General features: G+C 38.8%; 1 protein-coding gene across 1 annotated transcript in view; it reads right to left on the reverse strand.

Moving 5' to 3' along the window:
• The window catches only part of UBE2U (ubiquitin conjugating enzyme E2 U), a 62,081-nt gene that overhangs the window by 31,358 nt on the left and 16,104 nt on the right, over nt 1-14,619 (reverse strand). Inside the window, exons 6-7 of the mRNA XM_019449022.2 lie at nt 12,958-13,006; nt 3,499-3,587 (exon numbers count right to left, since the gene is read on the reverse strand). Of these exons, the coding sequence (XP_019304567.2) occupies nt 3,499-3,587; nt 12,958-13,006 (138 nt within the window). The remainder of the gene's footprint in view (nt 1-3,498; nt 3,588-12,957; nt 13,007-14,619) is intronic.

The following is a 14,619-nucleotide window of genomic DNA, read 5'->3' on the forward strand; positions in this document are numbered from 1 at the left end:
TAAAAAAGCTTTCAAAAATATGCACAAGAATTTCATAATCTTTCCAGTGATAAGGATGTAACTGTAGAAGCTGAAGTTATTAGAAGTTTCCCTTTGATTTCTCAGTGCTTGAAGAAGCATTCTATATGAAAGCTTAATCTTTATTACACACAAAATTAGGCCGTTAAAAAAGAGTATTGGATCTCATCTAGCTGAATTATCCAAAGACAAAATGGCCAGCAGCATATGTAAGGTTTAAATTTAAATTCAATTTTTAAAACAATGTTTATTTATTTTGAGAGAGAGTGTGTAAGCATGCAAGCAGGGGGAGGGGAAAACAGAGAGGGAGAGAGACTATCCCAAGCAGGCTCTGCACTGTAAGTACAGAGCTTGATACTTACACCGGGCTCGATCTTACCAATCATGAGATCATGACCTGAGCCAAAATCAAGAGTTGGATGCTTGACCGACTGAGCCACCCAGTCACCCCTAAGTTTAATTTGTAAAAATAAAATGCTTATTATTACTGAAGGAAACCTCCTGAAACATTCTTATAACAAATCCCTAGAGGAAGAATAGGCAGGGTGATTGTGAAATCTTGTTCCAAAGGTTAGAATCAAAGTCTCTGAAATTCTTCTGAGCTAGAGGTAGCCACTAAAGCTCACAAAAAGGGTTGAATTACATACTAAGTTAGTGATAGATGTAGAAAGGAGAACCAAGTTAAACATTTTGGTGGCAAGTCTTTTAAAGAAGAAACTGTAGTCAGTGGTGCTTAATTAATTTCTTTCATTTTTAGTTGTTATCGCAACACAATTATTTCCAAATTTCTTTAAGTTCTGGCATGTGCCGCTATTATTATTATTAGTAGTAGTAGGCTTCATGCCCAGTGAAGAACCCAAGGTGGGGCTCAAACCCACAATCATGTGAGATCATGACCTGAGCCAAGATCAAGAGTCAGACACTCAACCGACTGAGCCACCCAGGTGCCCCTATTTTTTTTTTTTCTTAGCAGTTTGGAGTTTCCAAATGTTTCTGTATATTTACATGTTATTCCAAAAAGCACCATTCTTCTTCTTCTTCTCCTCCTCCTCCTTTTTTTTTTTAGAGAAAAAGAGAGCATGTGAGTTGGGGAAAGGGGCAGAGAGAAAGAGAATCTTAAGCAGGTTCCACATTCAGTGAAGAACCTGGGATCATTACCTGAGCTGAAACCAAGAGTCAGTTGCTCAGCAAACCGGGCCACCCAGGTGCCTCTTCCATAAAGCACCATTCTCAACCAGTTCGTTTGTTTTATGGTTGAAGGAGTTGGATGTTGAGTTGTTCCCTAGAATGTGCCAATTGCCTCTCTACCCCTTGTTTGTTAAGGGTTCCTGCCTCCTGGAACCTATCTGAGTTCCTCGGTGCCTCCACATAGGAGGTACTCAAGATGTGTTTGCCGAGTTGACTAAGCAGGACCCAAACACATATCTTTGAAATGAAGTGTACTTTGAAATATTCATCTTTGAAATATTCATGTACTCTGGTATCAAAAGTAATAAAATTCTTTATAGTGATAGAGTTGCTAAAGATTGTGTTTCTTAAAGCACCTTTAATCATTTTTCTTAACCACAAATCTATGATAAGTGAGGAAGGTAATATGTGATCACAAAATAATAACTAACATCCTGAAAGAACATGTAATTTCTTAGAAGTTATTGATCTAATTTATCTTTTTAATATTTGTTAAGCTTAGTATTGTTTTGTTCTCTAATTTGTGTCTTAAAACTACACACTTTTTTTTTTTTTTGGTGATATTTTGTTCTATTGAAACCAAATATGAGCCTATCACAATGGTGAGATGCAAGTTGATGAGACCACAATTAAGGCAGTAGTCATCAGGATGGAGTGGAAAGGGAAACATTTTTTTTTCTTTAGAGCAGGGGAAGGGGGTAGAGGGAGAGAGAGAGAGTATCTTAAGCAGGACCCCTACATGGGGTTTGATCCCACAATCCTGGGATCATGACCCAAGCGGAAATCAACAGTCGGTCATTCAACCGACTGAGCCACCCAGGTGCCCTGAAGGAGGAACTTTCTTAATGTTGTAGGAGATAAAGTAAACAAGGCTTAATCTGGGAGACAGAGAGTTCTAGGAAATGTCTTTGATTCTGGTTTAGGCAAGTAAATGCAATAATGGTGATCTACCCCTAACCCAGAGAGCTAATAAAGGAGGGAGGCTAAGTTTTGGGGCAAGATAATGAATTCGCTTTGGGATATCTTAAGTAGGAGATGCCTGTAACACATGTAGGTGGGATGTCCAATGCACAGTTATAAATATGCATGCAGAATTCAGAAGAGGCGTTGGCTAGAAATGAGGCTTTGAGAATTATTGGCAGGTAGGCTAATGAAAACCATGGTGATAGCTGAGGTCTCTCAAAAGAGAGTGGGCAGAGAGAACTGAATGAAGAAGATTTTGCTAGAGGTGCCTGGGTGGCTCAGTCAGTTGAGTGTCTGACTCTTAACTTCCCATTGGGTCATGATCCCATGGGCGTGAGATCATACCCGCATTGGGCCCCATGTCGGGCTCCAAGCTGAGTGTAAAGCCTGCTTGGGATTCTCTTTCTCTTTTGTTCCCTTTCTGCCCCTCCCCCACTCGCATGTGCTTTGTCTCTCTCTCTCTCTCTCTCTAATAAAAAAAAGTTTTTGCTAAAGAAAGAGGCAGGGGAGCACTGAGGAGGGGAGGAGACAAACCATGGATGATGGTGTCATCTAACTCAAGGAAGGCATAGCAAACGAGAGTACAAGTAAAGATAAAGACTAAAAGGTTGGGGCGCCTGGCTGGCTCGGTTGGTGCGACTCTTGATCTCAGGGTTGTGAGTTTGAGCACCACACCGGGCGAGGAGCCCACTTAAAATTAAAAAAGAAAGTTATCACTGAGCCTGGGAGTTAGAATGTCATGGGTAACTTCAGAATGCATCATTTCAGCAGGACAGACTGGATAACCTACTTGGATCCAAATAATTAAACAGCACACAAAAGATTCAATTAAATAAGACCAGTAAGCTGTCTGGCTCTCCGCTTTTGCCTTTTTGGCTCCTAATGTATGATGGCAACAGGTGATTCGTCCCTAGGTTGATCACTGAAAGCCCTAGGCTCCTATGTTTTCTTGTTGTCTTTCTACTTAATACTCTCTCTGGCTTTGAGGATAATTGTGTTTAGAATCAAAAAGGCTCCTCTTGCTATGAAGGCTTCTTTTTGGGGTGAAGGGAGTAAAGTAAGCCTCATGAGACTGAGGACTTCATCTTTTATTCCTCCAAATGTCTATCTTTCCTTCTGGCTTTTAAGAAGACTGCAGTCCAGGGCTCTGTACAAAAGAGGAACCAAATTAATAGATGTTGAATGATTCATAGATAGAGGCAACAGAGAAGTTTATCACCTTCAGATTACAAATATATGTCAATTAGTCTTTGAAAGCAAGACAAGTTGAGAATAATTAAGAGATTAGTATATACCAAAAGGACATAAGATAAGGCTAGATCACCTTACATGGACTTCTATAATACTCTGTGGCTTTGGATGTGGCTATTCCAGACCATGTCTTGTAGTAATCATTAAATGAGACTGCCTTAGTTGATCTGAAAATATACATAAAAATCAGGCAATGAGTATTTGCAAGTTTGCTTTTTAAAATTATTTTATCAGATTGGACAGTTTCAGATAACAATATCTTGCCGTAAGACAGTAAACTCATTTGCAGTTTCTAATAAGTGATCTAACATTAATTTCTGCACTAACACATAAAAATCACAAAAAGAAAATCTTGCCAAACATATTTCAAAGATAAATGTAAAATGCGCATCCATGTGCATATTATAAAGAGGAAAATATAGGTTTAAGATATCTGCCTTTCATGACTAACATCAAAAAAAAGAATTTTAAGAAAAGCATCAGATTTGCATGTTTTCTCTTTCTTCAATAAACTGTTTTCTTAAAAAAAAAAAAAAAAAAAAAAAGAGGTTAGAGTGGGAGAGAGCCAAAGCATAAGAGACTGTTAAAAACTGAGAACAAACTGAGGGTTGATGGGGGGTGGGAGGGAGGGCAGGGTGGGTGATGGGTATTGAGGAGGGCACCTTTTGGGATGAGCACTGGGTGTTGTATGGAAACCAATTTGACAGTAAATTTCAAATATTAAAAAATAAAAAAAAAAAGAAACAAAAAAAATTAAAAAAAAATAAAAAAAATCTTTCCTTCTTAACAAAAAATAAATAAATAAAAAATAAACGGTTTTCTTAAATATCTATGCCAAATTTTAGTAAAATCACCTTTATTTCCCTTTTATAATGAGGAAAAATAAAACACCAGAATTGAGATCAGTTTAATTTTCACACAAAATCTGGCCATTTTCATAGAGGGGGGAAAAACCCAACTCTTTTCTAGTAATCTTGCCTGCACTTTTCCTTCCTTGTGCTAACATTACTTTATCCTAATGGTAGAGCAAAGATTGTTAGAAAATACTGAACAGGAACCGTGAAACAGTCACTTAAATGACTACATTTCCAACCTTTTTTTATACCAACATTTTGACTGCAGAGATCCTCAACACTCTACAAACAAAACATGACTTTGGGATATTTTCAGATGTGTGAAATCACCAATTAACTGGCTTACATAGATGCTGCATCAGATATAAAAGACCTTATGTCTGTTTTCTTTGAAGTTCTTAGCTCTTCGGAAGAAGTGACTTTTCAGTTAGAACAAGTACACCAGCATTAATTTTCCTAGGTGAATTGTAGCTACCTTGAAGTAAATATCGGACTCAATTTTGAAATGGATGGTACAATAGCTAAATTGTTTAATGCATTCATTTATTTAAGTGATAATTACAGACACATCATTTTAAGAGTAACATTCTTCAAATGCGTTATTGCTTTTGCAATCACACGTAAGTAGAAATCTGAAACTGGGTGAAGATAAATTAATCACCGCTATTATGGCTCCCAGAGCTGCGTGCGGAGCTTTACACCAGTAAATGACATATTAAACTAACATTACTTTTGCCAACGAAATGTTTCAGCATTTGGCAAGAGAGGTAACAAAATGAAAGGCTGCATTCTATCTCCTGCATGAAGAAGCTGGTGATCAATTTGCTGTCACAGATCATTTAGCAGACAACAATGACCCAAGAGGAAGGAAACTGTCAACACACTGTCTCGTGAAAAAAAAATACACCATCTTTAGACACAATCGTCTCCATTGTTTTTTTGTCTGTTTGACGATGACCCATGACCCTCTCCCTTCCCAGTGGTGTCCTGTTCAATTTCAAACTGTTAGCCTTCAGGGGCTTTCTTTTCTTCCCCAGAATAATTTAAAATATTACTCAAAAAAGGTGTAACTTCAGTATAGTTTGAATACACAAAGCAGAATGTCTTAAACATTTGAGAAAATTTGCATTTCCAATTCTGTAAAAGAAACAGCCCCTTAAAATAAGAGAACAGTAACTATTTTTATGGTAATTCAGATAAGCTACTAAGTTTACAGGGAATTATACAAACTACACGTGTTTATAACTTGAAACATGGACAGGAATTTACTGAGTATTATCATTGGCATTATGAATATGAAAAAGCAGGAGATATAATTTGAAACTGAACATTAGAGCCTATTAGCCTATTGGGAAAATAAGATATATACCCAAATTGGCAAATGGAATAGCTCTATGTTTAACACATAAAGTGTTACATCATTTAACAGAGACATTTGGAGATGACAATGACAGATAGTTCTTTGGCAGTGGAAGCAAGCTAAAAAAGTCGGAAGAGGGAGGTGTGACTTTGTCTCGGAGGCTTTAGGGAAGGAGTCACCTGGGATATGAACCTGGAAGAGAAGCATTTTAGGCCAGGAGACGAGTATTAGCAATAGCTCAGATGGGAAGGAGCACGGTGTGTGCACGTGCACATGCGTACAGACCATGCTGAGGGAAGAGACAATAATGACAAGAGAACCGACCGTAGTGGAGAGTTCCAATTTCAGAGCAATGGAATTCGACAAAATAGTTGAAAGTGGGCAATGCAGGGTCTTCAGATGTAGGCAGAGAATGGGTTAGAGTTGATTCAGTATTCTGATTTATTGGGTGATAGACAGCAATCAGAAGTTCTTGAATAAGGCAAATAAATTATGGAACGAGTGTGTAAGTTTTTTCTGGCTTTAGTATGCAGGGTGGAGCATATAAGAGACCATATGCAGGCGGACAAGCTAGGAAACAGATGCAGAAATTCAGGCAAGAAACGCAGAGCCAATAGAGGGTGGGAGCAGAGACTGCGAAAGGGAGGAGACGAACCTCTGACACACTAAATGAAATGACTGGACTGGTTTTCTGATAGGGTGTGTGAAAGGTGAAGGAATCTGGGGGTCAAATATTCTTCTAAAGCCCGGAAGACCATTTAGTTTTGCTATTAACAGAAAGCATCTACAGAGTCTGAAGTAAAATATGAGTTTAAACTTAAACATGGGTTTTAGGTGATGACCCTTAGGAGTGTGACTGAGAAATTGAGACTGGAAATAAGAGATTAGGGTCAAATCAACATAAAGGTTGATAGATGATGCCATTAGGGAAAACAAACATAGAAAGAGTAAGTAAGTGTTTAGAAAAGAAAGATCAGAAGCCAATTTAGAGTTAAGAGGAGCCAGTGAAGGAAACAAAAAGGACCATAAAGGGAAGAAGAAAGTCAAGGTAGTGTTACTTCATGGAAGCAATATCCCACCCATAACCCAAGCCTACTGACTAAACCCCTACAAATCTCTGGATATTTAGTTATGTAGCATCATGATTAAGAGTACAGGCTCTGGAATCATCTGGCGTGTGTTAAAACACTCAGGTACTGCTACTTGCTAGCTGTGTGACTCCAGGCAGAAAATAATTTCACTCCTGTTTCTTCATGTATAAAGTTAACTTAGAACTTTCTCCAGTGGTTGTGGTGAGCATTCAGTGAAGTCTTCCATGGGAACAGCCAGGCAGGGAGTTTAGCATCCCTTAACCCTCAGTGTCAGCTACAGCTGCTTCTCTCCATTGCTCTGAATAAGTACCTCATCATTTCTCTTCTGCAAACTCTAAACAGCTTCCGAATTGTTTTTCTCAGCCTCTCCCTATTCCAGATTATCATGCATCTGCTTGGAAACCATGTTTGGTGACTTAATTCTACAGGATAAAGTCTAAACACTTTCAAATAGAACTCGAGGTGTGTTAGCATCTGGCTATTTCCAACCGTTTCTTCCACTATCATCTGCACGTACAGAGGCTCCATCATATGGAACTTCCTGCTGATCCTGAGTTTGCCACATATTACATTTCTGTATGTGTGCAAGCAGTCCTGTCTAAAGACTCGTTTGTCTCCTGTGCCTATCCAACTCTTACTTACCAAGGTTCCAGTCCAATAAAAATAGTATGTATATGAAGGTTGTCACAGTGGACATTGTGGCCGCCTCTCCAACAGTAACTATTCCATTCCTCCCCCTCACGTACATGCCATTCAGCCTGACAGGACTGACCTCCACCCTGACTCTAAGTCAGGGCCTGATGGGTTTAAGGCTTTCTGACAATGGGAACTGTTTAGGGACAGGAACACGACCTAGAAAGACCCAGTCAGACTGAAATTTATTCTCACTTTCCAGTGAATCCTGATAACTGGCAGTGTCAATCCTCTTTGTTCTTCTTCAAGATTGTCTTGTTATCCTAAATCCTTCGCATTTTTAGATGTACTTTAAAACCATCCTGTTAATTTCCAGGGGAAAAAAAACTGCTGAGATTTTGACTGAGATTGAATTGAATCTATAGATTAATTTGGAAAGAACTGACATTGCAATAATATTCAGTCTCTCCCAAGTCACAAACTTTGTATATCTATTTCTTTAGGTCTTTTAAAATTTCTCCCAGATACATTTTGTGGGTATTGGCATAGATGTCTTATTCATCTTTTGTTATGTTTTGATGCTATTGTAATGGTATTTCTAACACTTCCATTTCTATGTATTGATTGCTAGTATATAAAAATATAGTTGCTTTTTTAAATGTTCATTTTCTATCCAGGGGCCTAGCTAAATTCACTTATTAATTTTCGAGCTTTGTATATTCATTTGGATTTTACTATTATATAATCCCATTATCTGTGAATAAAGATGGTTTACTTCCTCCTTTCCAAACTTTATAACTTTTCTTCCTGGCTTCATTGCACTGGCTAGGACTTCTAGCACAGTGCTGAATAGAAGTGGTGATAATGGACATACTTGTCTCATTAAACTCAGGAGGAAAGCATTCAACATTTCACATCTGTGTATGAGGTTTGCCATTGGATTTTTATAGATTTTCTTTATTGGAATAAGGAATTTCTTCTCTATTCCTACTTTGGTGAGAATTTTTATCATGAATGGGTGACAAATTTTAGCAAATAATTTTTCCTGATTCGTTAAGATCATTTTGTTTTTTTTTCCTTTATTTGGTTAACTTCGTGAGTTACGCTGATTTAAAAATTTTAACCCAACCTGGCTTTCCTGAAATGAAGCTCTCTTAGTCATGATGTACTACCCCTTTTTATGTATCAGTGGATTCAATTTGCTAATATTTTGATTAGGCTTTATGCTTCTGTGTTTATGAGAGGTTATGGCCTATAATTTTTCTTTCGTGTAATAATCTCAGATTTTAGAATCAGACTTTGAAAGTTTGGAGCTATACCCATTTTCTCTATTCAGCAAAAAAAATTTGAATACTTTTCTTCAAAAACTTTTTTTTTTTAACTTTGAAATACAGGCATACCTCGTTATATTGTGCTTTTCAGATACTGCAGTTTTTGCAAATGGAAGGTTTGTGTTAACGTTGTGTCAAGCAAATCTGTGCCAGTTTTCCAACAGCTTTTTTTCATTTCCTGTCTCTTTGTCACATTTTGGTAATTCTCACAATATTTCAAACTTTTCCATTATTATATTAGTTATGATGATCTGTGGCCAGTGATCTTTGATGTTACCATGGTAATTATTTTGGGGTGCCATGAACCACACGTGTGCAGTATGGCAAACATAATCGGTAGATGTGAGTGTTCTGGCTGCTCCACCCACTGGTCATTCCCCTGTCTCTCTCCCTCTCCTCCAGTCCCCCTATTCTGTGACAAAACAATATTGGAATTAGTCCAACTAATAACCCTACGATGGTCTCAGCGTTCAAGTGTAAGGAAGAGAAGCAGAAGCTAGACATGACTAAGCTTAGGGAGAAGGCGTATCGAAAGCTGAGATAGGCTGAAAACTAGGCTTCTTGAACCAAACAGCCAAGTTGTAAAGGCAAAGGAAAAGCTCTTGAAGGAAATTAAAAGTGTTACTCCACTGAACACAGGAATGATAGAAAGCAAAACAGCCTTAATGTGGATATGGAGAAAATCTGCATGGTCTGGATAGAAGATCTCACCGACCACAACATTCCCTTAAGACAAAGACCAGTCCAGAGCACGGCGCTAACTCTCTTCATTCCGCGAGGGCTGAGAGAGGTGAAGAAGCTGCCAAAGACAAGTCTGAAGTTGGCAGAGGTTGGTTCAGGGGTTTAAGGAACGAAGCTGTCTCTGTAACATAAAGAAGCAAGGTGAAGCTGCAAGTGCTGAGGTACAAACTGCAGCAAGTTCTCCAGAAGGTTTAGCTCAGATACTAACATATGTGATATTTCATAACCCATCCTTCACATCCTTTTAATGTTAGTAAGTAAAAGTCTGCAGAATCATGTCCAAAAAGACACTTCTATTTTCTTGATATCTAGCAACCAATCCCCTTCTCCCTCACAACTTCTAGTTTTGTACCTCAGGTCCTGATACACTTTGGTTGCCCCTGGCATCTGGATTCATTTTTACTTTTTATTCTGGATGTCAAATTACTTTCCCTTGGGTCGGGTGGTGGAGAAATTATGCTCTCTCACACTTCCATGCTTCTGAATGCGTTATTCCCTCTGCCTGAATGTCCTTCTCCTCTTGTCTGTAGGTGAATTCCTATTCTCCCTTTAGAAATCACCTCAGGCATCACCTTCTCCTGGAAGCTGGTCTTTATATGCCCCTCCTCCCACTCTGGCAGTCCAAGCTTTAGGAAGATATTTCTTCCTCTATGCTCCTCCAACATCTAGATCTCATCTCTGTAATAGGACTTACTATATTGTAAGTATTAATGTAATAAAACAATTAATAGGTATGGCCCAATGGAATGTTAGATTGCATTTAACAGTGAGAGGTGACTTGGTGAAAAAAATATAAGCCTCTAAAGGAGGGCTTTAAAAAAAAGCTACAGGAGAAGAATTTTCTACTCAATATGACTCATTTTAAATATGATTCCCTCTGACTTTAGCATTCCCCCCAGCCGCAATCCTGGTATTAGCCCTGTGGCCTTCCAACTACATCTTTTGGTAGAAGTTGCTCCCTATATGGTCCTATAGGATGGATAGTCAGGCATACTCCCCACACTATCTTCTCTTCAGAGGAGAGCTTCCAATCCTAGACTATAAATCATGTGAGACCAAAGATTATATATTATTCAGATGTGTGTCCCCAGTATGGGAGCACAGTGTCTATTACAGAGCAAATGCTCAGTGAATATATTTTAAATAAATGAGTAAGTAGCTGTTCTCCCAGAAGCCGCCCTATATCTTGTTAAGTGGCATCCTACAGCCCATGTGCAAACTTCCCAGGTGATAAGCACAAGCCTAAACCATTTTTAATTACGGAACATCAACTGGATTCCCCTGACTATATTCTACTCAACTGACTAGACTTTACCTATGTTTTGCTTTATCTTTTGGAAACAGGGTCTTAACTGTCTGGCTAGGCCTCTGGAATTCATTTCTGTAGTCAGGTTAATACTTTTAGCTCATAAAGTAGAGTAAAGTCCTAGCATATGGTGCTAGACAGACAATGCTAAGAGCAGCATCTCTTTTGGAATAACTTCTGTGAGACCTCATTGTACAAGTCTACATAAAAACTAAAAACAAGGGGCACCTGGGTGGCTCAGTCAGTTGAGCGTCCGACATCGGCTCAGGTCATGATCCCGTGGTTCACGAGTTTGAGCCCCTCATCGAGCTCTGCACTGATAGCTCAGAGCCTCGAGCCTGCTTCAGGTTCTGTGTCTCCCTCTCTCTCTGTCCCTCCCATGCTCATGCTCTCTCTCTCAAAAACAAACAAACAAACAAACAAACATTTAAAACACTTTAAAAATTAAAAGCTAGACATATCTGAGCTTTGTCCCATAACAAATGTACCAGGGGTAAACATTTGGAGCCACAGATATATAATAAATTGCAGCCTCCTATATACTAGGAGTGTAGAGTATCATTGAAATATAGATTATATTGCTTCAATTGAGTCCTAGAGATTTCTCTAGAGATTGCAGGCTAGCACTATGGGAACACCACAGATAAGACCTGATTCCGGCTTCATTTATTCTGGGTTTCATTCAGAGGACCAGCCAACGCTGAAACCACAGAAGTTCTTCTGGCCTCCATTTCGCTGCCTTATTAGTAAATGCTGGCACCGTACTTTTATGCACTGCAAATGATTATACCACAAATAGAAAGAGCTTTGTAAAATTCCAGGGACATTCATGTTTTAGAGGAGATAAAACAGTGTTGGCACATTCAACAACTATTTACCACAGGTCCATTTTGTGCCAAGAAGGTAAGTTGCTTCTTTCCATTTGATAAGTTTAAGGGGCAGCGATGTCCTTTACTGAATGCCAACAGGGTGCACTATTTATTAGATTGTACTTGCCTTCCTGAAACTTTCCAAGACTTTCACCAACCGAAGCCACCTGAGTTACCTAACTTGCTCATCTTTTATATAGGGCCGGTCAAGAAAGCATAAGCTGAAGCAAGTCATTTCAACACTAGTTAACTGTCTTCTATATCTGACTGACTACAAAATTAAGGCTGATGGAAATGCTCAAGAAACTACATACTGCAGAACTATAAATGAGAACATTGTCCTGTACCTTGTTCAGGTGTTCATGGCTAAACTGTTGCCACATTTTCATGTTATCTCCTAAAAGGTACAATGGATTCATCCCTAACTCTCACCATTTTCCTCTGGGACCTTATATTTCCCTAATTGCTTGGCTTTTTATGATGTGTAAATGGTTTGTGCTCATTATATTGATAACATGTTTTTTCTTTATCCGCAATAAAAAATGAAAATTAAAGGAAGAGGCAAGTTCATATAATTACATTAAATTTTAATTTAATAGTCTACAAAGAATTCAATCACTTTTCCACATTCTTCCCAAAAACAACATTAAGAAAAAAGCATTGTAAGAGGAAAAGAGATCTACTTCCTTTTATAGGTTAAAAAGCGAAAATTTGGAGCACCTGGATGACTCAGCCAGTTAAGTGTCTGACTCTCGATTTCAGCTCAGGATATGATCTCATGGTTTGTGAGATGGAGTCCTGTGTCTGACAGCACAGAGCCTGCTTGGGATTCTCTCTCCCTCTCTGTCTACCCCTCCCCTGCTTGTGCTCTCTTTCTCTCTCTCTCAAAAATAAATAAACTGTAAGTAAGTAAGTAAATAAATAAATAAATAAATAAGGTAAAAATTCAATTATGATAAAAAATATAAACCATTTAAATCAATAGTCCTTTTAGTAAATAAATTGAGGTCATGAGTTCGAGCACCATGTCGGGTGTAGAGATTAAAGAGAAAGAGAGAGGAAAGAATGAAAGAAGGAAGGAAGGAAAAAAGGAAGGAATTGACATAGAATATATAAAGAAAAACTTTCCTGGGGCACATATGTGGTTCAGTTGGTTAAGCGTCCAACTCTTAATTTAGGCTCAAGTCATGATCTCAGAGTCATGAGTTTGAGCCCCATATCAGGCTCTGCACTGACAGCCTGCTTGGGATTCTCTCTCTCCCTCTCTCTCTGCCCCTCCCCCACTTACACGTGCGTGTGTGCTCTCTCTCTCAAAATAAATAAACATTTTTTTTTTTAAAAGAAAAACTTACCTGATAAATTTATCTGGATCTTTAAGTGACTCAGGCCTGTCATCTCTCACTGTAAAGAAAAATATGAAAGGAATCTGGTTGACTTAGAAGAAGGAATAAATGGTTTTATGTACACTCTTTCCAAACCCTCAATAAAATAGTAATAAAAGAATAAAACTAAAGTATAAAACCTCAAGGAGAGCAACAGAAAAACAGGCAGAAAATCATCAAGGTGAAAGATGTTAAGTGGTAACTGTCTTAGCCAAAAAACTGAAATCAAATGACATGATGAGGGGACACCAATAAAAAGCATGTGAATTTACACTTCAGAACCTGGGAAACAATTTAGGAATTGGAGATGCCAGATGCCTCTGACTATGTAATTTGTTGTGCAAACCAGAGCACAGAGTAAAGGGGGGTGTTAGAAATAATTATAGCAGGACTGTCCCAGGCAGTCCGGTGTACATGAACACTCTCGTTACCAGTAAGAGAGACAGGGTCCAGTCCCAAAGAAGATGGCAGGATTTGGCAAGGTCATTGGGACCTCCATCATCTGGGTTTGAGCTCACAGCTTAGCGTGTTCTTGTCAATACGCCAAGGCAGAGACCTGAGACCTAGCTGTTCAGGCTAGACAAACATCACGTTATGGAAAGTTTGGGGAATGAGAGGCATTTGCATGTCTGCATACCAAATACCAGGCTTAGGCTTAGGCTTAGGCTTAGGCTAATGAAATTAATTCCAGACCACTGATTATGAGGGAGAAGTCCCCATGTATTTAAGGTATGTACCAGCACGAGGCAGGGCCAAGCCTGCAGATTCTGGACCATAGTGGCTACAACCTAGTAGGCCTGTGGAAGGCAGAACTGATTGCAGCTACTTCAGTTTTTTGGAACAACAGAGAGGAAATTGCCCTTTTCTCTATGAAAGCCCTTCAAATATTTGAATACAGCTTTTACAGCTGCCTTTTATCATCTCTTCCATTAGCTAAACATACACAGTTTCTTCAGCTCAGGGAATGTGATGCTCCAGATTGAGCATGCTGGTAACTCCAGATGAGGGCCCTGCACACCAGAGTAGGGTAGGATTTTCATACAACAGGTACCTGGTGGAAAAGCACTTTCTATACCTTAAGTTTGTGATCAAATAAATTCCCCAAGAAGTTTTTCAGGGAGTTCTGCTGCCAAGTCAGCTCTCTCTTATTCTTTCCTGGGAAGTTTTAATGCTCTGATCCCAAATGAATGACTTTATGCTCATCCTATTAAATTTGGAGGCACAAAGGAAGGGGAACACCTGGGTTGAAGGTCTGACCTCTGCAGCTTGCTCTCTGTGGCCTAGGGCCAACCACTTCACCAATGACCCTCAGCTTCCTCACTGAGGAAGAGGCTGAGCATCAGATGAATAAATGTGTGTGAAAGCATTTTGTAAACTATGAAGTAAAATCAGGATCTAAGTTTACATGCAGTTTTTCATTAATTCATTCTACAAGTTTTTATTCAATACCTACCAACAGACAGTACACTGGGTATTGAGGGTGTAGTTCCAGCCTATAATCAATGCCTCCAGAGAGGATACAATTTGCTGCTTCTTGAGTTTCTCTTTTATACAATTAACTATCTGTTCTAGTTTTGGGTTATCTAAAACTATGGTAATTCCTTTTAAGCATTTTCTAGCTCTCTTTATTAA

This window comes from Panthera pardus, unplaced genomic scaffold (genome assembly GCF_024362965.1).
Source record: "Panthera pardus isolate Hobbes unplaced genomic scaffold, ASM2436296v1 HiC_scaffold_11, whole genome shotgun sequence".
NCBI lineage: Eukaryota > Metazoa > Chordata > Mammalia > Carnivora > Felidae > Panthera > Panthera pardus.